Consider the following 25,086-nt stretch of genomic DNA (forward strand, 5'->3'; position numbering starts at 1 on the left):
CTTCTCTCATGCCTTTTTTGATGTACTCTATTATGATAGCATTTTCCTAAGTGTCTAAGTTAGGAGACTGAGTGCCTTTTGGCTTTGGGAGTAACCCATGATTTTTATAAATCTAAGTCTGCAGCTGCTGAACTTATCCATAAGGGATCATTTTGTGTTTGTATCTCTAGTTCTCCTAGGAAAGTTTAGCCTTATGTTTAAAACAAACAAACAAAAAACAAAACCCCTTCTTTTCAGGAGAGAAACCCATTTAGTTCACACACTGAGGTTACAATATTCAAGGGACCCCTGGTGTTCATGGTGGTCAATCCACCAGATTCAAATAGGATACAAAAACTTTGCTTGTACCATTTTCACATGGTGAGTTTCACACGAGTTGTTGTTCCCTCTGTTTTGGGAACCACAGACAATAAGGTACATCCAACTATCTCCAGTTTTTTAGTTTGTGCTTGGCAAAGTTAGTGGTGCACAAAGCTTCCAGTGATGTACCATAATTTTATCTGCTTCTACTTTCACACGTTTTTGGAAATGATGTTGTCTTATTTCACAGAGATGAGTGACATGAGTGGCATTTAATAGTCCTAGTGTTGTTTCTTAGTTGAGGTTTTTGTTCTTCAACTGTCCAAATTCTTCCCTGTTCTTTTTCACAGACAGTTGCCATGAGACACTGTACTTTGGCAAGAAAAAATACAAAGGTGTGGCTGTATTTTCCTGTCTGCTGGAGTGATTAATAAGAGATTGTTTCCCATGTGGAAAGACAAGGCCTATGGGTTTATCAGAAAACCCATGGATCCTTTGGGATTAATCAAAATTAAATGCACAAGAGTATTAACTGAAATCCTACTCAATAATTGGAGTAGTAACTCTGAGGAGTGCTCTAAAACTTTATTTGCTGAGCATGTGTCCTATCTAACAATTTCTGAACCTGTTAAAAGCTTCTTAAAGCACTGCAAATTTGTCTCACTACTTGTGTGAAACGAAAGGTAATCTGTTCATTTGAATGAATGTATATAGGCAGGAACTTAGCAGAAAGGTGCATTATTGAATTAGACTCTATCTACAAGTTCTCCTTAGAGTTGTTATGCATATATATGTGTCAGACTCTACATTTCTTCTCACTGTCTAGAAATCCTTGAAGTATTTTGGGTTAAGAGGAATGTGAACCTGTTCTGTTTGTGACTGTATGTGTGATTCATAGGTGGGCACCATTTAGATGTGGGGGCAGAACTGTGTACTCAAATCCTTTAGCCTACTTATGCTCATGGTCTGGTAGTACATAGTGAACATCTCAAAGGGTAATGTTTTGTGTAGATAAGTAATTTTTTTAAACAAGCAGTATCCTTGACATTTAGAAAATTGAGGTTCACCATGGCAGTGTGGTGGAATCTTCAGATGAAGGGTGTTATTGATCACTTATTTTTTTGTCCAAACTGAGCAGTCAATTTCCATGGATGGTGTAACTGTATTTTTCAAAATCTCAACTTTGCCTGTGAGTGAAGGTGATAGGATATTTTGGGAAACCTTATCTGATGAACTAGAAGTGGAGAGATGACATCTTGCCTGTGCCGGTCATTTCCCTGGCTGTAGAGACAAAGTAACAAACCAATTGTATTCCCTTTGATTAACTTTGCAATAACTTGATGAAGGTCTTATGAATAAAGTGTCATGTCTGATTTATTTTTTCTTTTTGGTGCTTTTATTTTGTGAATACTTTTTAATTTTTTGTGGTAACCTTTCTGCTGCCATAGCAGCTGTTTGGTCTAAAGAAAAACAGGTGTATGTGTGAGAAAAAGATTTGAAGTCAGGTTTAAAATGCTGTGTTTTCAAGTGATGCATAATTAGGCTGGAGAAGAGTTTCCTTGGTTATCAAAAGTGCATTTTTAAAAAGGGGAAACACAATGTGTTTGAAAGATAAAGCAGTAGAGGGGAATATGAAAACTTTGGTTAATTAACCAAGCCAATGGTAGGGATGCTCCAGTCATTTCAGAGTGTAAAGCTTAACTGTATGGCAGAGATCAAGTTTAGCAATGTGACACCTGTGTTCCATTCTCTGCCTGCAGCAGGAGGTGAACAGTGAGATCTCAGACCTACATTTAAAAAGTACAGGGAAGACACCACTGTAATGAAGGGGAGCTACTCTTACATCTATATGAGAAGTAATAATGATTATTCTAGAAATAGACTATGAAGCTGATATTGAGAATGTTTTGTTCTTCATAAGCCACTCATTGATCTTTCATGATCAAAGCCCTGCAGAAATTACTGAATTCTATTATAGAATGTTGATTTCATGTAATGTATTATCCTCTTACTGTATCAAAATAAGAAGTATTATAAAACTATTTTCCATTTACCGGTGCCTCTTCTTATGACACAGTTTTTGTGTCTTCTGGTCTTCCCTTTCATCTGATGTAGGATCTCATTCAGCTTTCTTGAATGAGACTTGACTTCCTTTTCATATTGGTCTCATTGTTTGCCAAGAAAGAAATTTTTTCCTAAAATCTGAAAATGCCTGCCTTATGGTCCATCAGAATCTGCCTGTGTGGGCACTGGAAGGACAGAGATGTGAAGTAGCATTTTTCCAGTAAAAAAAAATATTCCACTGTCTCCTACTTTGCCTAGATATTTGCTCACTTCTTGTGTCATGTCAAATATGATTTGTTGTGGCAGAAGTCTCTAGCTCTTCTGTGGGTTCGGTGAAAGACACCACAGTAAGTGCTGGAAGATAAGTCCTGGCCCAGTGCTAGCTTCTGTCTGAGAGCAGTCTGGGGCTCCAGATGGACCTTCACTGGGCTTGAGGCCACTTTAGATAGGTGTGAGGGCCCCTGATTGCTCCTTTGCAGAATAAGGGCCCACTGTTCAAGCCATCTCAAGAAATATGTAACACTTGGTGGTTTTGTTTTACAGAGTAACTTAGAGGCAAGGTAGAAGTGACTGTCTATTCCCTTGCAAAAGTACTTTAAAAATGACAGCCGAGTTATGTGCCTAATGTGAGTTGAAACAGAAATATAAATAAGAAGTGTGTTTACAAGCTTATGGAAGATGAATAGCGACATGTTCTTTCATTGAAAAATCAATGTATCAGGTTGAGGGGCAACTGGTTTCAAGGCTTTGGCGGAATACCACAGAAATACATATCTGTCTATCTGTCTATCCATCTGTCTATCTAATCTGCATAGGTTAATCTAAATCTGAATTTATGGTACAGAAGAGATTAACAAGCAAAATGTGTTGCCCCCAGAAAGACTTCAGAGTCTTTTGATTCACTGGCCCAGTGCAAGTTGTGGAATGCTCTCCTAGAATGAGGGCCCTTGGCATTTGGGCAGTGTTCACAGTGGCTCCCAAGGTGGTAGCTGAGCTGCTCTTTGGGTGCCCTTGAGTGTGTCCAAGATTTGTGGAAAAGAATGTATTGCAATTAATGTGGATAATAAGTATGTCTTCTAAGATTGCATTGCTTTGTATGTCCTTTTTTCATTTAATTTGCATTATTTTAGCTCTCACTGTTTAAAGAGTGTTGTGTTATTTTATATTTTAGAGAATGTGGTTATTAATCCTGAATTTCCTGTACGCTAGCAGTAATTGTGAAGCATGCAGTGTATCCATTTAGGGACAATATAAGTGTAAAGACATACATTTGACAGTCTTGACATGTTTTCATAACTTTAATAATGGTGCTGTCCTCTTTTGACCGTAGTTTAAACAGAAAAGCAAATGATAGAATAATTATGGTTTTTTAACTAAAAAAAGTAATTGTTTCTATATTGCAGCACTTTTCTAGACCCTGAAACTCGAAAAGCAATGGGAGAACAAGCAGTAGCTCTTGCCAAAGCAGTAAAGTATTCCTCTGCTGGAACAGTAGAATTCCTTGTAGACTCCAGTAAGAATTTCTACTTCTTGGAAATGAATACTAGACTTCAGGTAAGAAAAACAACTCTTCAGATTCAGAAAAGTGTTATTTAAATAAACAGACCATAACCTTCTCCCATATTTAAAGGTCTGTTCCTGCAAAGATTTAAACATAACTATCTTGATGCACGTGAACACTTCCCACTGAACTTAAAAGATCTACTTACTGAAAAGATCTACTCACATAAGCCTGCCTATGCAAGATTTTGCAGCAGTGAGCCCTTGCACAGCACTCAAGTAAATGTTCAGAGCTTTTTCTCTTTGTTACACTTGACCTAAAGACCTTGCAAAAGGTCACTGCTAAGTGCCGCTGTGAATTCACAGTAAGTGGCGAGCCACTGTTCTCTGAGGTTTTCCTGAAGCCTACTGGTCCCTGAAGTTTCTTATTTTTTATACTTTGGTGATCACTTGCTGAGTTTCTCTAGGAGTGTGATTGAAACAATATGTGTATATGAGCAATAAAGCACTAAGCAATCTGCATATGATTGAAATTGTGACTTGAATGCAACTGTGTGAAAAGCATCCTGACAAGGTGAAGGATTTTTGTGACAATTCATATAGTCAGTTCTAATGTGCACTGCAAGTGAAGAGATGAACCCCTCTACCACTTTTTTGACTTCTTGATGGATTTCTGGTCATAAGCTAAGAAGCAAGTATATAACTTCAAGTCTGGATATCATTCTTGAAGACCAGAAGAGTGTTCAACTTGTAAGCGAGTCCATTCTGTTGCCTTTGTCCTCCTTTTCTTGCTTTGTTAAATAACACCAGAAAGACTGAAATGTGGAATCAAGCACCAGTTTGATAAGCTTCCCATTCTGTTTTAGCTGCATTTCATTAGGGTTATGTCCTGTGTGCTGCTTGTACGTGATAGAACATACATGAGATCCTCTGACATCTTTGCATGATCTTATGTAACAACGGGGTAAATTTATGATTAGGTAAGTTTATGCTTTGGGCAAAGAAATTAAAGAGTGTTTGGGGAGTGTTAGGATCTTCTGTGCCAGGGGAAGACTGCCGGTAAATTTTTTCTTGCCTTGCAGGACAGCAGTGGTTTTGAAATTAGCCATGACAGTCACTTCACATGCCTTTGCTAGGCACTATCAGGTCCACCTTAGATTCAGTGAGAGGGAGTGGTGGTTAATGGCAATGTATAGTTCATTAAAATATTATGAATAATTTTCTCACTTGGGTCATATTCTTTACACTTTCACCCATCTTGTAGTTTTTGAGCCAATGTTTCTTCAGTGACTCCACATTCTTTTTTACATAGAAGAAAATTAATTTATGGTTTTCTACATAAGCCACTAGAACTTCAAAACCATTTCCTTGCTGTAGTATTATTGAACATGAGTTCCTAAATGGAATTAGTGATGGAATATCCTTGGGCTCCTTTTCGTGGGCTGTTTTTAAGACATTCTTTGCTGTTTTGCAGTGTCTTCATACTGCAATACCCACTGGTATGTGTTTATACTCCCAAATTTCTAAGGTCTCCACATGGACAGGAAGAAAGCTTTCACAATCCTGTGTTTAAGGACTTTGTACTCCTTTTGAAATATAGCCTAAGCAGTTTGACAATCCCCTGTAATGGCAAACTCATTCTTTCCAACTCTTAAAGCAATTTACTAATCTTAGAGTACTTGTTTAGATATTCGCTACCTCTTCTATCTTGTCTTTCTATTGTCTCTGATTAGCATTTTAGCTTGAGTCTGGAGTAGTAATTGTCTCTGATTTTTCCCCAGTCTTACCCAATTGATCTCTTGTTTCTCCTAAGTCTCAAGATTTACTTTCTGTTCAGCTAACAGTTATGCAACTAATGTAATGTGGTTGTTCCCTACTGTTAAGAGCCAAACCTGGAAACTCTACTGGAGTTTGTCCAGCTTTAACTTCAGGACCAGGATAGTCTCCAGATGTTCCTGTATTGCTTCAGTCCTTTTTTTCCCTTTTGCATCTCCTAACTGTGATCAGTGTCTAACAGATTCACTTGCCTTGTTCTTGCTGAACAAGAAGTGAACACTCCACAGCTGGAAGAGCTTTCCAAAATGATGGGTGTCTGATCCATAAATGAGCCTCCTAAGATATTTGTCAGCGTGCATTAGACACAGTTACCTGTCACCATCATCAGAACATTTCTACTAAATTATGCATTTTGTGTCTGTTTTAATGTTTCAGCAATCTCTGATCAGATCACTGTCGCATTTTTAGTTTAGATACAGACTGCAGAATATACTTGCTAACTAAACTGTGTCCAGTATTTTGCACTGCATGTTGATATCTCCCCTCCCTCCCTCTGGTGTATCTTTTGGATGCCTTTCAGTCTTTCTGGTAAATTATTTTGCAGTAATCAGAGTTGTATTGTTATTTTGCTGGTTTTTTGGAGACTCTTTGGGAATATACCTTTTCTGTTGTATAGTTACACAAAAGAAGTGTAAATAGTACCTTGAAGGAAGTTGATATTTTATTTAGGTTTTGTTTTAAGTCCTGCTGCAATACTATACAAGACTGGGAAGCAAAAGAAAATTGGTGAATCAGCTCCATTGTGTCTTTTGTATGCTACACAAATTTGTTACAGATGCTTTACTGCCTCTAAGTGATTCAGCTAGAATGGCTTATTATTTGCTGTTGGCAATGTACTTTTGTTGTATTTGCTTTTTTTCCATCTTTGAGGCTAGCTGCTAAGTATGAGACATAAGATTGAGGATTGTATGATTGCATAGTAAAACTAATTCCTACTTTCTACAAGAGGACATAAGAGATGTCTGCCCTAGAAGCTAGCAGAGAACTTCTGGGCACTTTTGCAGTGGTTTTTAGGCAGTTACCACTGTTAAAGTTGAGGCAGACCCGATGTTGAATATCTGATTCCTTGTAGCTGCTCATAGTGTGGTGTGTTTTCTGTTGCTTAGTTGTCATCAGCCTAATCAAGGGCAGTCCTGGTCCAGAACAACTTATCAAGAGCTTTGCAATCAATACAAAGTTTCTGACCCCTTAGACTGATAGCCTTTCTGGCTTCCAAGTTGTGTTAAAATCTCCTAAGGTACTTCAGAAGTGCTGGCTTTCACCAGAAAAGTTTCTTCTTTTCTTCACTGGAAGAATAGATGATGTTTCTCTTGGACTTTGTATGAAGGAAGTCTGTGGTCTGTACTTAAAAATCTGTTAATACATTTGTGTGTGGTGTAGCTAAGCCTCATACATGTGAAACAGTGACTTTCCCATATTTTAGATGTTTGTAGTTCCTTGAAATGAGAAACATCTCTAGTTGGCTAGAGAAACGGAGAAATGTACAATGAGTAATGTGAATCGAGCGCTTACAATCAATACAATTGACATGTTTGTGTCTCAGGCCTGTTCCCAACATTCTGCCTCCCTCATGAGTTGTGAGATTTAAATAACATGTGAGTACTCCCTTCCTCCTCAAAATGTAACTGAATTTGCTTAATGTAATATGTGTAGATTGGAGTTGAGAAATATGGTAATTTCAATGGGTTTTCTTTTCATGTGTCAGTTTGAGTATTTTTGTCACAACTTTTTAGGAAATAAAAATTAATTTTTTAGAATAATCTCATGTTTGTGAGATATTTGCTAAGAGCAAATGGCATACGTAAGTTTTTAGTTTACAGTTAGTTGTCAAAAGAATATTTTATGTAAATGTTTTTAAAGTAACTTGATTCGAAGGCATAAAGTAAGGTAAGTAACCTTCCACAGACCTATAAAACATTACCCAGTGCTAAGACTTTTGTTTATCGCTTTCTGGGTTTTCATCAGATTTTACTGACCTTTGGAAAATTATGTATTCCAGAGAGTTGTCTTTTTGCAAAATTGGCTATGACTAGTGTAAGTCATGGGAAGAATTTTTATGTGCAACGTCTTCCCTTCTTGTGTTTGTCCACCCATGAAAATATAAAAAGCATGGTAGGAAAATGTCTAAAAGTAGGTGGAAATACTGTTGCAGATGCTTTAGTTCTCCACTGCTTATGGACTCCTGGATCTAACAGCCTCTTAATTGTATCTCTATTCTTTGCTCATCACCAATCGGCACCTGTTACATGTTTGCTTAGTGAAGGATATTAGTGCTGGAAAATATTGTAGCTGCACTATATGTAGCAGTAAGAACAAAATACAAATAGCAAAGTGATGAGCTGAGTCCAGATTGCCGCCTAAAGCCACAGAGAAGTGGTGATTTTGGTGTCTATAGCAGAGCCATGGGATGGCAAGCGATGATCTTGCTGTCTTGGTTGTGCAGAGCTGCCTAGAGGATGACTTGTGATAGGTGGGCAGGAGAATGGGAGCACAGAAACAGGCTGTCAGGAGTTAGAGGAGTAGATTTCTGTGAAGTCAGAATGGTGGGATTTCAAAGTAAATCTGTACTGTTTCTGCTGTTTGCCAAGACTTCATATTTCTTAATACTGGATTCTTGTTTTACTGTGACAACACTTTGCTTCAGTCATTTTAAATAGACTGACAAACAGTGTCAGATGGTAAGGACTTTCAATTGCTGCTAACCTGGGCTGAATTTGAACTACTGACCTAAAGGTGAAAGGTCTCTTATCCCATTACCAATCCGCTAAGCCCACCAGAATCCATTCTGCACACAGTTTATACCAGCTGTTCATGGCCATTTTTAGAACTGAAAGAAAAGGTGATTTTACCGCCAAACAACACTTCTTCACACAAGAGGGTCAGCCGACAACAGTTAACCAAATTTTTGCCACATTCTTGCCTCCTAATGCAACTTCCATTATGTATCTACTGGTTGTCTGCTTTTCAGGCTTCCCAAAAGAACTACAGAAAAGCATTGCTAATTGTTGTTGACAGAAGAGAACAACATTGTTTGTGTAAGTCATTGAATCTGAAAGATGCCATTAACATTGCTGCCAAGGCATGGAATGATATCTTAGAGACGACGTTCCCATGTAATTCTCATAAAATACTATTAAAAAACGTAGAGAAAGAGGAGACTACTTAATAAGTAGAGAAATAAAAGGTCATTCTTCAAAGGGTACTTTGAAGAATGTTAGTTAGTTCTTCTTAGTTTCTTTGCTTTGGTGAAGTTGATGTAAAGTAAAGGCAAGAATAGCTGCGGTGTGACCAGAGCCATCCTGAATGAGGTGTTCTGAGAAAGCTTTAATACTACAGCTAAATACAGTAAAAACAGGAATTAGATCTTTAGGAAAGAAAGTATTGGTTCTGTGGATACTAGTTTCTTTATTTTCTTACATGGTGCATGTAGTGGGAAGGAAATTTTGTAGAGTTACTAAATTTCGAGAAATTTTTTTTCAAGTGCAGGATGTTAATTGAGAAAGTTATGTTGAAATTATGAGCTAATTGACTTGTTGACCTAAAGTGTGTGCTGTTTGTCTGAAATACAGAAAAGATTCAGAATTCATAGGCCACATAAGATGTGTCTGTCCCATACAATGTAGAAACAAATCCTTGCAGAAGGTGTCAATGATTATTGGAATATAACTTCCTATAAGGAATTAAATTAAATACCTTTTCAAAGTTATATGCTACCGTTAAAAAACTAGTTTTTACTGAATGTCTGTGCATTAGTTTTTATTTCTACATCCTACTTGGGAAACAGTAAAAGAAGTCTACCTGAACATCTTAGCTGATGGAAATTTTAGTAGTACTGATTGCCTTCAGTTTTCAGTTGTATACTAATAGGTCAGAAAACAAACAGCGTGTGTTGTTATATGGGATGCCTGTAGTTACCCAGTTATGTATTCCTGCTTTCCATTCATTCTGTGTATTAGTCCAACTATTGTCTGTTTTTCAGTAGCCTTTATGAAAAGCTGTTTTTTTGCCATGTGCTCCCAAACCCCATGTACATGTGAACTATTTTGCAGAAAGATGTGACCCCAGTGTGCTCCTGCTCATAGTAGTCAGGAAGCTTGCATGCCTGAAGAGCAGAACATGTGTGCACTTCTGTTGCTGTTCAGTTCTCAGAAATAGAAACCAGGCTTACTGAAATACAGGGAGTTGAGAAGCATCTGTAAGTTGGTGAGTTTGGGTCAATTGATACTGGATTTGGCTGCAGCAGCAAAGCCTGTGGGACTCCAGGTGAATCACATTTCCTGGAAACTGAGGTGTATGTTGAAAGTTAGTTTTGAGATTATTTATCTGAATGTAAAGGGGTATATGACACCAGCTAGGGAGTTACAGTAGTAGGGGTGACATAGGCTGTAGTTTTAAGTCTACTGAAATTTAGATTTTCTTGGCTGATGTGGTGAAATTTAGATTTTCTTGGCTGATGTGGTGTGCTTGAATGTTCCAGCTGGTGTGTGAGTAACTTGATGCCTTATACACACAGGGACAAGAGCAGTCTGTGAGTGTCCAGAAGTGTTTGCTGTTACATCTGAGTACCTTGATAGTCTTGAGAAAAATGTGTCCCAGAATTATTCCCCTGAATATAAGGGGAACAGTCATCACTAATTTAATTCTCAGCTCCTACTGTCCATAAAAACTGCATGACTGTTTTTGTAGCTGTGGATGAACCCTGCTATGGTAAAGCTTTAAAACCACTGGCAGTCACAGAACAAGAGGAAAATTAGGAGCCTTTCCATACTGTTCTGGTGATGGATGCTAACTGGTCTGTGATGTTGGTAGGTTCCCCAACTGTTATATACCTGCTTTACTATCTATAAACTGGGACCTAATTATTATTTTCTGACAGGCTTTGCCACTAGTTTCTCTTGCTGTATAAATGGGAAGGGGTTAGTGAAGCAAAAACACTTGCAATGCTCGTGGGAAATCTGGTTGCTGTAATGTCTTAAGGGCAGTAGATCCAGTATGAAGGGGAAGCACTTTCCCTTTACTCTGTATAGCTATTGCTGGTCATAGCAGGTATAGCTTTGTGGACTTGAAAGCAGGAATATAAGTGGCATCTTACAGAGACTTAAGACTTTTTAAAGGTGTATATTGTTCTTAAGTGCATTGAAATGATTTGTTATCAACTGGTTATGAGCAGACTTGGTATAAGTAAAGGAACTGATAGTAAAGGTGTTACTTTTGGCTCATTGAGAGTTTTTGCTGATCAATTTTTTTCTGCCTGTCCTGTTGAGAATAAGGTACAGCTGCCTTGATACAGCTGTGATCTGTAGAATGCTTGCTGCAGGCATGTCTGGTTTTACCCTTTGTGTTGAAGTCAGCAGTAATGTGTGAATGTAGCTACTGTTGTATAACCATACCAACACTGGCTCTTCAAAGGCTGGGCTTCACTGGCAACGTCTTGCATCAGTCGACTGCAAAACTGAGTATGGCCTAAAGCTAAAGGAGTTGATCAGTTCAGTGAGATTCAGCTCCATTTGTGAGCAAACTTGCATTCATCTTGTCAAAAATGTAGTACTTGACTTAATCTCCATATGCTGGCAAGTGAAGTCTGTTGATGGAGAGGGGAGATAGCATAAGTAGAATAGAAGGAAATACAACAGGCAGGCAGAATAAAGACAGCACCTGAAGTAGAAAGTGGAAAAGAGGGAAGTGATTGAAGTCTGACTTATAAGAGTGATTTTTACGACAGATACAATTACTTTAGGCAATTATTAGTTATAGTTGTTGTAGAGATTTCAAGATTAAAGTTCTTTTCTACCATATTTCATCTGATAGTCTTAACAAATATGAAAATGCATTCAAATGTATTTGGAACCCCAAATTAATGCTATAATTGGAATCGTCTATGTTATGCCTAAATAGTAGTAGTTGAAGCAGAGTCCTAAAATAAAGTAGGACTTCTCCCCACCCCAAAAAAAACCCTCAACATTTTTTCCTATACGTATTTGCTGAATGCTGCTTTGTGTGGAGACACAAAGGGAGTATTTTGAAGAAACAGAAGAAAATATTGACCAAGTCAAAGATCTGTATTGAAGAATGGATTAAATAAATGTTTGTGAGTCTTAAGAAGCAAACAACAAAAATATTTTTCTTTTCAGAGACATTCCATCTTATTTTGATCATCAACAATAAAACTGAAAACAACAATGAAGCTATTGAATCTGGAATGCCAATTGCTGTCCAAGAAAAATGGCAGTATAACTAAATAATGCAAATGCCTTTGGAAAAAGAAAAAGTATTTTAATTATCTGGAATGTTACAATTCCAAACATGTTCCCAGCTCAAAGGTAATCTTTTAAAACTTAAATTCCAAAGTAGTCCAAATATGAATGTGTGATAAGTAACTTTCTATTAAAACTTGGGGAGTTTCTATTAAAACTTCAAGTCTTAATAGAAACTTCAAGTCTTAATAGAAATTGAATTGCTTCAATTTAACACTGCAGGACAGACACTGAGATGTTTCATAGATTCCCAAAACACTGTTATTAAGCTTGACATGCTGGAAAGTATCATGTGTTACGTAGAATCAAGATTGAGTTCCAAAGGTACATCCTTAAACTGTATAATCAGATTCCCATTTCAATGTCACTTTTGTCCTTCAAAGAATAGGTGCTTGTTTCAGTGATGATTTGTCATTAAAATTATGTCAAAACGTCTTAAAATGTTGTTGAAACTCTAAACAAACTCACAGCACACACAGGGCTAATTATGGATGCCATCTGTTTATTTTTACAAAGCATTTTTTCTTAAAGACCAAAGCATCTACTTGTTCTGGTAAGCCACAATGTTGTTATAATGACTGAATGTTTTCCTTAATACTGTATACTTAAAGGAAGAAGGACAAGTGGTTTGGTCAGTGACCTTTTCCTGTGTCAGAAAAGGTACATAGTGTGACATCTCACCACAAGCAGTTGCAAAGTGCGTTTTCTTGAGGTATTTTTCCACTTGGAGCACAAACATTTTACAACAAAAATGGCAGTTCTGTCATGGTTTCTGGTGGTATAGCTGTTTCTGTGGGAAGAATGTGCTTTTAGCTTGCCTGCCTTTAACTCGATCAATGTGGTGGCGATCAGAGGAATCACCTTTGTTGCTTTTTACTGTTCTATGCCTAGTTAAAGGCTTTTTCAAGTTAATCAAGGTGTTTATTTCTGTGCCCATTTGAAGGCAGAAGTGTGTGCATGTGCCTGTGCGTGCCCACGTGTGCATGCTTGTGCGCACATCCCGCGTGAGCGCGAGCGACGGCAATTCCCAGGGCAGCCTCTTCCAAAGCTGTTAGCGGCAATTTGCTGAGCGCGCACAGCCGCTCTGCTGGTCCAGCCCAGCTATTGTGCATGCTAAGCACTAAACAGAGATAAGTCTGGAGGGGGGGAAAAAAAATTGAAGGATCCATCTGCTCATTTCTGCTACACTGCGCTGATGCGAGATTACGCTAATCTGGTTGCTTGTCAGGACAGGTTAGTGAAAGAAGGCGAATGGGTGAGATATAGGCTACGCCGGTTCTGTGGAAAATTGGTAGCGGCTCCTGTATGTGCCATGTTAAGTGTAGCAGAATGGGTTGATTATCAGCTACTTGGAGATTTTCAGTTAAAATATAGTTATGGCCACCATGTGAGTCTCTTCAAAACAGAATTGAATGGGAAAAGCTTCCGAACAAAGAAAAATTAACTCATTGTCACCGGATGCATTTGAATTTTTAAAATAAGTGGGAAAAAAAAAAACCCCTAACCAAACAAAAAACCCCTACAAATGTCCAAATCCTCCCAGGTCACCTCTGTAGTTTTCCTTTTGTATGCTGCTCCCAGTTATTGTCATCTGCTAATTATTTTTTTGCGTCCTTATGCAAAGACAACAGTTGCTGGAGTTTAAGTAGGGTTTTTTTTTTTTTGTGGAAAAAGACCAAAATAGAAACATGGTCTTCCTCTGTTCTTTTGCAGGTGAAATTTCTTATTTATCTGCGTTTGTTTACAGAGAGGTGCTTTTTTTTATTGGTTGCTTTTTGTTACCTACTGACTGACAGTTCTTGACCTTGCAGGTTGAACATCCCGTCACAGAATGCATTACCGGCCTGGACTTAGTCCAAGAAATGATCCGTGTTGCCAAGGGTTACCCTCTCAGGCACAAACAGGCTGATATTCCCATCAACGGCTGGGCGGTTGAATGTCGAGTTTATGCTGAGGTAAATGAGTGGTAATGGGGAGGAGGGGGTAGGTGGTTGAATTGTGGCGTAATAATACCCAGGTGTGGACAGAGGCCAAGGTGAAATCAAGGAATATCATATGAAAGTCATGATTTCAAGCATGTAACATGAATGGTTAATGAGGTTTTGGAGAATTGTCAAGTTCTTGTTTTTTAATTAAAAATATGGTGTGTGTTTCAACATAGCTTTTTCCTGAAAGTTGAAAGTAAAGATGATAAAAGAGAGAGGTAAGCAAATGCCATTAGAAATAAGCCTGCATGTTCAGTACATGTTTAATGATGCTGGAGTTACTTACCAGAGTTAACCACTCTTTCTAAGTTTCTGAAATGTGTTGTTGAAACTTGTTGACTTTAAAAGACAGTTGGAATTCAATGTCTTACAGAATTGTTGTTGTTTTAGTAAAACTTTTGAAAAGGTCATTAAAAACCAAGTTACACATTTTCTGAAACCACAGTTTATAGGATAAACTTTGAAAGCACATTCCAAAATAATAACAATAATTATGGTGTGAATCCATCTTACCTTAAAGAAGCTTATGAATATTTAAATCCTATTTTCAAGCACCATCAAGACATTTTGATATAATGTCTTTTTGGTGTCACTTTTGATACATGAAAATGAAAATTTGTTTAGCAAAAAAAAAAGTCATTGAATCACATAGTGGTTTGGGTTGGAGGGGACCTTGAAGATCATCTGATTGCAACCCCCCTGCCATGGGCAGGGACACCTTCTACTAGACCAGGTTGCTCAGAGCCCCATTGGAGCCTGGCCTTGAACATTTCCAGGGGTGGGGGCTGGAAAAGAATGCCTATCTTCCTTCATTTAGTTTCAGGAACATTTTAGGTAACTTGGCATTTCAAAACTAATTCAGTGCCTTGAGACATTTTTCCCCTTACTTACCTGTTGGAAATTTTGTTACCTAGACCATCTTGTGTTTCTTTTTATCTCATGACATGCATCTAACCTCCAAATTCCTCTACTGATTCAAAGTTGTCCAGACTGTTTTGATAAAGAATAAATATTTGCCCTGTGACTGGCATGGAAACTATTTTGAGTTTTAGTAGGCTTTACACTGGAGTAACTGATGTTTAGGTTTTTTATTTTGTTCATCTTAAATCCCCCCCACATTTATGAGTAATGAATCCAACTACTTTGCCATGAATTAGGTTATTCTGTAGGCCATATATTTTTGTTTTCCTATTAAGTTTGTATTAGTGTTGCATTATGTACATGTAGGAGGTTTCCAGTGGCATAAAGATTGGTTTGAGTTCTTAAGATAATTGAAATTCTAACTGCCCTTTTTATCTCTGAAAATTTTTTCTTATACTCCTGAATACTTTCCCATCCTTCTTCCAAGTGCAGCTAATGAAAATGTCATCTTTGTATATTTTATTTTGGTATATTGCAACTGGTGCAGAATACTTATTTCCTTTTTTTTAACTGATGCAAGAGAATTTATATACTTCCATTTCTTTATTTGGATTTATGGGGGGCAGATGGATGAAGAAATGTTCTTTGACACAAGTAATTCTGGGCAAAAAAGCGGAGTCATTCCAGTAGCAGTTTCTGTTCTACTTAAAGCTTTTAAAAATTATCTGCTTCACATCTGCAAAAGCTTAATGCTTTCTCATGTTGAATTTTTTTCCAGGACCCCTACAAATCTTTTGGCCTGCCATCCATTGGTAAACTGTCTCAGTATCAGGAGCCATTGCATGTGCCAAATGTAAGTAATTTTGTTCTGGTTTTTCATAGGTGCTGAGTTTCTCTTATATAAAGACTATAAATACTCAGCAGCTTTGTAAACCAGGCCTTTTTTCCAGTTTTTTGCCAGAGTGGGGACAGGACACGGCAGTACTGATTTGTGCAACTTGAAAACCTGCTTAAAAGTGAACAGTTCCAAACTGGGTTAAAAAATGTTCAGGTTGGGTATAACAGGGAACCAATACATGTTGAAATGGTTTGTTCTATAACTTTCAGCTTAAGTTTTTCAAACACAGCTTTAGTAAATGTACTTGTGGATGTACTTGTGGACATTAAAAATAATAGTGAACTGTTGAGTCAGCTCTTTAAGCACAGAGAATTGGGGACACTGGTGAGAACCTGCCAGTGCTTTTTGTTTAGCTTTGTAAACTATAAAAAATAGTTTCTTATAGTGGTTATTACATGTTTCAGGACACAGCCTAACCATATAGAATAGATGTTTAGCAAACAGTGTTTTCTGCTGGGTGTAAAGAGCAAATACACTGCCTTTCTGTAAAATCAAGGTAGTCTTAAATTATAAGTGCACATATACATGAGTGACACTGTGTCAGTGCAATGATGAGACTGTACCATCTGTGAATACAATTATTCAGTCTGCTTGCACGGAAAATACTGAGAGATTACAGGAGGAATCTTAAATGTGGAGTTGTTATTGGATATATGATTTATTTCGCTTTTAAAATTGTTTTTGCCCGTGTACTTTCCAAAGGGACCTGACCCTTTCTGGTCTTTAAGGCTTCATGCTGTGTTCAAAGCCTGAAAGCAGAAAAAAACTGTGAAGATCTAAAAGGCATTATGTGCTCTTAAAGAGGAGATGAGGGAAAAAGGTATCACTGGATGTATCTAAACTTCTTTTTAATGAAACAAAGAGTGTATTTAATAAGAATTTATAATGAGAACTCCAGTGGCTGTTAGAAGTTTTCACCATGTTGTAATAGCTAACACGATGTCAAACATTTTGCCCTTGCAAGTTTTTGCAATTTGCAATTTTCCAAACGTGAGACCTGTTGAAAGTACAAGTGATAATGGACAAACTATACCCCCTACAGTCTTTGTCCCACCAAATCTTTCTTCAATTAATGCTGCAGCAGGAGTTTTGTGTAATAACATTTGCGCTCGTGAGCCATCCATACAAAGAAAAAACAATTAAAATGCCTTAAATGTTCTGCTTACTGCTGTTATTTGCTTGTGTGAATGTTGCATGTCAGCTAAATGGACCACGGAATAGATAAAGTGATTGGGTGTAGGAGAGTGCACACTAAGCTTTGTCTATCATTATTGCTGGGAGCAATCAAATTGATGCCAGCAGGACAGTAGACGCGTTGACAGCTGTAATTATGTATCTCCATGGTGATCACTTTTGGCCTGTCATGGAGGCCCATGAGTCCCCTCCCTTGCAAGCATTTAATCAGATTGGGCTGTCACTTGTCAGGTAGATGGGGTGGGCTGGGAGTTGTGCTTAGGGGGAGAGGTGAATTGAAAATGAAGGGTGGGAGATGCCTGATTGCTTCACGTAGTCCATCGTGGTACCAAAGAAAGAGATTTTAATTACACTGGAGGCTTCAGAGCATTGGGTTGAGGAGCTCATATGGAGTCTCTAGGCTTTCTCTTCCTGTTTACTTCCACTGTCATATTAAAAAATAGAAGAACTATTTTTATGTAGGTACTCATGATTTGGTGTCTTAATACATATATTTCTGCTAGCATGAAACTAATGTCTCTCCTGAGAATGTCATGCTGCTAAGAGCAAAATTAATGTGGCTAAAAAGGTACAGCGTTACAGGCCCATTGTGCCGTGGTGTTTGTTTTCTGCATTTTAGGTTTTAGAGTTGTCAACAATTTGGCTTGAGAAAAATTAGCAGAGATTTGTAGTGTGTCACAGCAAGTTCAGCTTATGTGTATTGCCAAATGTATTGGCAGTTCATTTCTTCTGTGTCTCAAGTTAGCTCTGATTTACCATCCCTGTGTGTCAGCTGCCCCTGCTGATGGAACTGTTGAGCGTGGCTGGGTGAGAGCCGTGTTTGGCTTCGCCATAGGGAAGAATATGATGGCTATTGTTGTGTCATGTAGTTTCTAATTTCCTTAGAACGTGGTTCTCATAAATATTTTTTTTTTTTTTTCATCTTTGATAATGAAGCTGAAGACAGGTGACCATAAACCAGCCTCTTATGTGTGATAGTGGGCTTTGATGTTTGGTGCTCCTACACAACATGTTCTGCTATATCTGGAGGGCTCCAGATTGCTCTCTGTCAGTGTGAGCAGTAGTCTGGTATTTTAATGACTCTTACCAGGAAAAGAAAATTCTCAGACTCAGATATAGCAAAGAATTGAGAAATACAAGAATCTGTTTGTGTTCCTAAGTGGAATTTGATGCATTAAAGAGTCCATTGCAGGACTGAGACACAGATTGTGCTTCCCCCCAGGCCCCCCCACTTAAGCATTTTTTATTCATTTTGCTGTTGTCCTAATGTAATAACGCATGAGGGTAATACAACATCAATAAAGTGTTAGGGCTGTAATATGAATGAGCTCTAGGCTACAGCAGGACCTTTAACCCTAGCTTTTCCTAAATACCTTAAATACTGAGTAAAAGAAAGGAATTATATTAAACAGAAGTAAATGCTGGAGGTCTAATAAATATTGCTATTATTTATCAAGTTCAGCACATTATAGTGAGTAGCTGTTGAATTAGGGTTTCTTGTTCATCCAATATTCATTAAATTCTGTCACACCACATAGTTTATAAAATCACCTACTGTTACCAGGCTCTGAGAATATAAGCACCACAGGGAGAATTTAAGATAGTAAATGTATTTCTTTTTTGCTGACATTTTTTTGGTCATCTTGAGTTTATTTTACAAAAATTAACTTCCATAGAGGACTCCAGATTTTTTTAAAATATGTTATGCAGTAGTTTAAGTAGTTTATATTCACTGTAGCCTTTTCAAGATATTGTGGTTAGGGGAAATGTGAATTTTGTAGTGGTCACGTACATGTGCTGTATGAACAGAAACATAGAGCCAGGCAGAGCATATAGTTGGGGTAGCCTCAGAAGTCTTAGTTAACTTTAGGGTCTGACTAACCTGCTTATTGTGGGCCTGAATTATGCACCTTTCATATGTTTTTTCTTTGTCAAAAGATGACATATGTGGGGTATGTATGTCATACCTTGTCTTATGTGTGTATTTTTTGAGTGTTAGAAAAGAATGTCAAGGGCAGGGGATTTCTCTGGAACTGGGTAGGTAAATTAATTCTTTCTGACTTAAATGTGAGAACATGTGCATTGACTTTCACGGAATGGCTGTCCATGTATAGAAAGGATAGTTTAGCAGCTGTAAGAAAGGAAGCTGAGAAATACACTGCATGTTTTTTCTGTAATCATGACATATGTGAACTACCTTCTCATCAGTAGCTAATGTTAAATGTACCTGATGTGAGTAGTGGGGAGCCCAGTTAAGCACAGATAAAGCACATTCAGATAAATATCTATTAAAGTGGTACAGAAGCAATGCTGCCTTTACATGTGAATAACTATAGGAAAAAAGTAAATATGTAACTACAAATACATGAATACAAACATGTGAATAAGTGAATTTCTTCTTAAAATAAAAATAATGTCCTATGAACTAGTCAGACAATGTTTTTTACTGAAGAAAGTGAATACACCTGCTAGGGTATCTTTTTATGTCATTTGGATAATAAAGTCATCATCATGCCCTCATGTGGATTCTCTAGACAAGAGGTTCTACATGTGGTCCCTTGATAATTGCCTAAATTAAAATATTAAAGGCCTAACAGCCGTTGCGTTGACCTTTTTCTGCCTTGCTGCAGACAGATGAGCTGCTGTTTATTACAAAGGTTCCTTCCCACAGGTGAAGATTTAAGTGAGATTCCAGGACCCTCTTTCCCACCCCTTTACAATGCAGTGTATCAGAGCCCTGCTGTTTCAACAGCTTTGATTAGAGCCCTCCATCCTTATGATCCCCAGAATGCATTTATCACTCGAGTTATTTTGATTAGTTTAAAAAAAATATTTCGAATTCCAGTGCTCAAAACCAGCAATTTAATAAATATTTATTCCCCAGAAATTGCTCATTTGAAAAGTTTTATATGGCTAACCTCATTGTTACAGTGATGAAATCAAACTGAGAGATGAAAACAAGAATCAGCAATATACAAACTAACTTGTTGGCTGGTTAACAGCAATCAGCCTCTTCAAAAGAAATTTTTGAACTCGTGTTATTTTTTTCCATGAATATTGCAGAATCAGAGCTTTAATTGGGGCTGTGTCCTTACAAAGCAAAGCCATGGAAAAAGCTGTGTAAACATTAAAGCCTCGGGGGAAGAGCAGCAACAGAAAAAAAAATTGTTGAACAGTTGAGAGGGTGAGACAGAGAAGGAAAGTGTTACAGACATGAAAACCATAGGCTCAGTATTCCTATGGAGCTGATAAGCAGAGCTCCAAAGTTCCTGCTGAATGCTCCCTACTTCTATTCCTACTGAAGAACTTGGAAGGGCTGTAGCAGAACATGAGGGATGTGATTACATATAGATGCAGAAAGGCTGTGATTATAAGGGTCATCCCTCATGCCAGGTGTCAGTCAGACAAATAATTACAACTGTATTTTATTGCAGGGATTAAAACAGAATTGAATGTGTTTGGAGTTGAAGCGAGTGTAACACAGCTGAAATTGTTAGATCAGATTTACTGTGTTTACTGTATCTTCTGGAGAACAAAAGAGAATTTTGACTATGAACTCAAGATTGCAGTCAAGTTTCTCATAAAGGAGAGACTAATTTGCAAGTGCTTTTTTTTTGCTGGGGAAGAAAAAAGCTTCCCTTCCCTCCTCCCTGGTTCTCAGAAAACAAATAATTGAGTCTTTCCAGAGGGAAAAATGTATGTGATAAGCTTTGTGGGGGTTATGGTTTAAGGCTGATGGGTAGATTTGATCCTCATGTTGAATTTTTTTTTCAGTAATATATAATTATTTTCACTTCTTATTTTTGAAGGTACGTGTTGACAGTGGTATACAACAAGGAAGTGACATTAGCATTTATTATGATCCCATGATCTCAAAAGTGAGTTGATCATTATTTCTCAATATTCTAAAAGTATGAAGTACTGATTTTCTACGTAGATCTTTTATGCGAGAGGGCGTATTAAAGGATTGGTAAATCAGTGTTTTAAAGGTGCCAGGCATAACATGCCTCAAGGGAATGCAAAAGAAGTGAAGGAAGATGTGGAGTAGAGGAAATCTAGTGTCACTTCTAAATAAAATTTTTGCCTTTTGACACTGTAGTTATTTGTCTTGCAGTTTCTAATTAAGAAGATTCTGATTTAAACACCAGCCTTTATTGTCTGACTTAGATACTGCCAGTCTATCTTTTTTTAATATAGTCTAGCTTGGATGTAAATGTCAGTAATCCTGGCTTCCAAAAAGAAGCATTGAAAGAAATGCTTGATAGTATCTCTTTGTATTAGTTCTTATTCATTGGGAATATATAGGTAAAATTAAAATATGACATGATACAGTTCAGTCCTCAAAAAAAGGATGTCTTAGGAATTTATTGGGCATTAGGAATCTGGTCAGCTTGGATAGTGAACCTCTCGTCTGATTTTCTGAGAGCTTGTTTAAATGTTTTGAGTTTTATGAAGTAAAAAGTGATTGACTTTTATTATAGTGGGTTAAGAGATCTTAGCTTTTTCTTGATGTTTCAGGGAGCCTTTATAGCATAAATACAGTAATGGTCAAGCAATGGTTTCTTATGACTGCAGAAATTCTACAAACCTATTTAATTTTTAAATGCTATTCAAATTCTAGAAACAAGCATCTCATATCTAGGTAATGTAAATATCTTATTTTTTTTCTTTAGCTGATTACCTATGGCTCTAATAGAGCTGAAGCACTGAAAAGAATGGAAGAGGCTTTGGACAACTACGTAATTCGAGGTAACTAGAGAAATTTGGATTCCTAGTGTGATAGGCTGTCATCTCTTTCAAGAAAACAGCTTGAAAATGTAGTAATTAGCAAATTGAATAAAGTTCCCACTTCTTAAGTGCAAATTAAAAAACGAAAAGCTTGTGTTAATTAAGCTGAGAAGATACATCAACTCTAAAGAGACTTTTTTTCTCCATTTTTCTCTTGAATATTGTAGGAGAAATACTTAAGTAACTTTCTTAAAACTCATAGTTCTCACTGAATGGTAGCATGTAATTCATTATGTTGTAGGGGGGAAAAGGCAATTGTACTGTAAGAAATTTAAAGTAATTGCCATTTTTAGGAGTTTAATACATTTGTTGCAATTAAATATTATCACAATGCAGTGGTGGATTGTGTATATCTATGTATTTATCTAATTTTCAAGGTCATTGTTTAGGTTTGGGCAGATACAGATGTAGGCTGTTGATCACCAGCTGTTTCAGCTCTTGCTCACTGATTGCATAGGAGATGCAGCCATTCTTCCAGGCTTTCCAGGCAGCAGGGGTAAATCAGCCCTGACCACTTTTATCTTTTTAAGTTTTGGTGAGGGAAGCCATGTTTTGTGTGGGAGAAATTTTTAGGTCTTCCTCTATGTCTTATGGAAAACAGGAAGGACAACTCAGGATAAGAGAGGCAAAAATTTCTGTGAAGTTTCTGTAAAACTTGGTTTGGCATTAATGCTGGGCTGCTGAATGGTACAGATGTCCTGTCAAACTCAAAAGATTTATCTGTCTAGGGGAAAATGAACATCCCTCCACCACAGTGTAGTTAGATCCATGGTAGGATTAACCATTGTAAATGAACTGCTAACTCTAACATAGATTTATATTGGTGCAACTTGAGCCATTAGACTATTGCAGTACAATGTGCTGATGTAGACCCCTGCTGTAAAACAGCTGAGTAAATTTATATGAGAGAGAAATTTATACTGCTGTAGTTAGATTGATGTGAGGTGGGATTTGTTGCTGTTGTTATTAATGGAGACAGGCTCTGGATTCATACTGTTGTGTTGATAGCAAGTGATGCTAAAAGTATTTATTTGATGAGACTATTGCAAATGTGTGTGGAACATTGTCTTTTATTGTGCGCTATAATATGGGATGGAAACTGGTTGTTTGGGCTTAGATGTTTTACACAGATGTACCTAATAACTGTTCCATAGATTATAAATATTTGTGAAGTATTTGAGACCTTACAGCTGAAAAGTACCAATTTCTATTCTTGAGATTTTTAGTCTTTTTATTAGTATGCATGTATTCATCATACTAATGTCTCTGTAGTATTTCTATCTGACAAAGCTTTTAGTTTATTAAAAACATTTAAAGAGGTAATTAGTGAACTACAGGGGGAATTTTTTTCTAAAGTACTGCAAACCACAAAATGTAATGTACTACACGTTTCAAAAGTAGATGAATTTTCAGAACACATTTTTAGTTGCAGTGGCCAGTGGTTTCCATTTGAAAACCACCAAGATTTTTGTGTAATTTTACACAGCTGATAGTTTCTTCTCAGTGTTTATTTAAAATGGAACATTTGTGGATATGAAAATATCTCTTTTCTTAACTAGTGTGAATGATTCTTGGTAGGGTAGTTAGTAGAAACTTGTTTATTTTTACCCTAAAATGATGGTGTATATTTTTGCTTTACAAAGTTGGGTTTGGGTTTCTATGTAACAAAATATTAAACTACCTTGATATTTTGTAACATGCTTCACGTTAACTCTTTTCCAACTTGAGTTTTTGTTAGTATTGAAAGATACATAATAGTTTTTTTTTTTAAACGTAGTGTTGAAGTTACTTGGTTTTATGTTTGAATAGTGAGCTTGTACATAGATTGTCAGTCTTCCTGAACAGTGTGCTCCAGATCCCTATTTCTCAGCACAGCCCTCTTGAAATCCTGTGAAGCAGCATTTGTTTGCTTAGTGTTTTAGAGACACTGTGTTTTTCCCTGTGAGTAATGAACTCTTCTAGAGCATTGTAGATAAGCAATACCAGCTGAAGTCAGTGTCAGTTGTACTGATGATGTGCACTGGGAGAATTTGAGATTTAAAATCCCAAGGATTGCAGTTTCTGTAAACAAGGATGCTTGTTCACTGACATAGGATGGGAATGGGATGTAGGGTGGCTGGGTAACAGGTCAAGGACCATCTAATGCAGAGCTTAGGGACTGCTAATGGAGGATGGAGTCTTCCCAATCACTTCTGTGTCACCAGTTCAAAGCAGAGAAAAGTTGGTAAGGAATTTTAGTCACTACTATTTTGATGGTTGCTTGCTGACCTGTGTGAAATCAGTGGTTTTTATCCAGTTCCTAGAAGACAAATGTCTTCTTGGAGCAAATGCCACTATACAATGTCATTCATGGCAGTCCCAGCAGAGAATCCAGGACTGAAGTAGCACAGTGACCCTTCAGGAGGTGACTCATCTAGGCTGGGTTGAGGCATGTTGGCAGTGTGAAGGTCAAGGACTTACTCTGCTGCTCTTTGTCTCTTGGCTCTGTGAGAAAACATTCAGTTTCTCTGCTGTGGCTTTGGGGTATTCACAAGTTAGCCCATTCCTTTTTAGCTCTGTTCCATCTACAGGGAACAAGTCCCCAGACAAGTCTTTATTGACTTGTTTTGTTGGACTGGATACTACCTGGCCTTGAATTCATGGTTTAGCTGCCCTTCCCAGTTGAATCTTCCTGACAAGATCATGAAGGAAATTAAAGTAATTAACTGTTAAAAATAGTCTAATACTTGCAAAGAAAGCAGACTTCAGCAAAATTTGAGTAAGACCTTAAACAACCAAGGCTGCATCGTATAGTGCCTGTAATAGCAGTATCTTTGTTAAAAATAGAGGATTAAGCAAATAGGGGTATTTGCAACAATGCTGTGCTCTGAAAATGCCTGATGCATGAATGTTTTATTACCATTTGGGCTGATGACAACTTGTACACAGTGAAGAGAGACATTCTGCAGTCTGTTCACTGGTAGATGCTAAGAGTATGACTAACTCAAGATTGAGTCAAATGGGGTCAATGTGATCGGGGGAAAGTAATCTCAATCATTTTTCCTGTGAAATATCTCCATTGTTGCTAATAGGAGCAGATGAAAGTCTAGGATAGCGTTTCTATGAGTTGTGGATTAGATTAAATGATCTCTTGAGGTTCTTTACAGTCTAAATTATTCTGACAGGAAATCACTTCTCCACTGAGAGCTGATCTGAATTCAAAATCTCAGCTGAGACTCCAGAATGACAAAGGGTCTAATTAGCTAACATTTTTATCTCTGAGTCTTGCAGTATAATTTGGGGGTGATTAAAGTTGAGGGTCCAACTCAGATTTCTCTTAAGAAGAGACATTTCTTATTTTGTACAGTGATTACTGGGAAATTTGTGAATAGTGAAAAGTTCAGGATTCCAGTCAAGCAGAGAGGCA

At 37.4% G+C, this 25,086-nt stretch overlaps 1 protein-coding gene across 1 annotated transcript in view; it reads left to right on the forward strand.

Moving 5' to 3' along the window:
• PCCA (propionyl-CoA carboxylase subunit alpha) overlaps nucleotides 1-25,086 on the forward strand; it is a 269,969-nt gene that overhangs the window by 100,918 nt on the left and 143,965 nt on the right. Inside the window, exons 12-16 of the mRNA XM_063149605.1 lie at nucleotides 3,768-3,918; nucleotides 13,766-13,909; nucleotides 15,579-15,653; nucleotides 20,702-20,770; nucleotides 21,566-21,641. Of these exons, the coding sequence (XP_063005675.1) occupies nucleotides 3,768-3,918; nucleotides 13,766-13,909; nucleotides 15,579-15,653; nucleotides 20,702-20,770; nucleotides 21,566-21,641 (515 nt within the window). The remainder of the gene's footprint in view (nucleotides 1-3,767; nucleotides 3,919-13,765; nucleotides 13,910-15,578; nucleotides 15,654-20,701; nucleotides 20,771-21,565; nucleotides 21,642-25,086) is intronic.

Source organism: Melospiza melodia, chromosome 2, assembly GCF_035770615.1.
Source record: "Melospiza melodia melodia isolate bMelMel2 chromosome 2, bMelMel2.pri, whole genome shotgun sequence".
In the NCBI taxonomy this organism is placed as follows: domain Eukaryota; kingdom Metazoa; phylum Chordata; class Aves; order Passeriformes; family Passerellidae; genus Melospiza; species Melospiza melodia.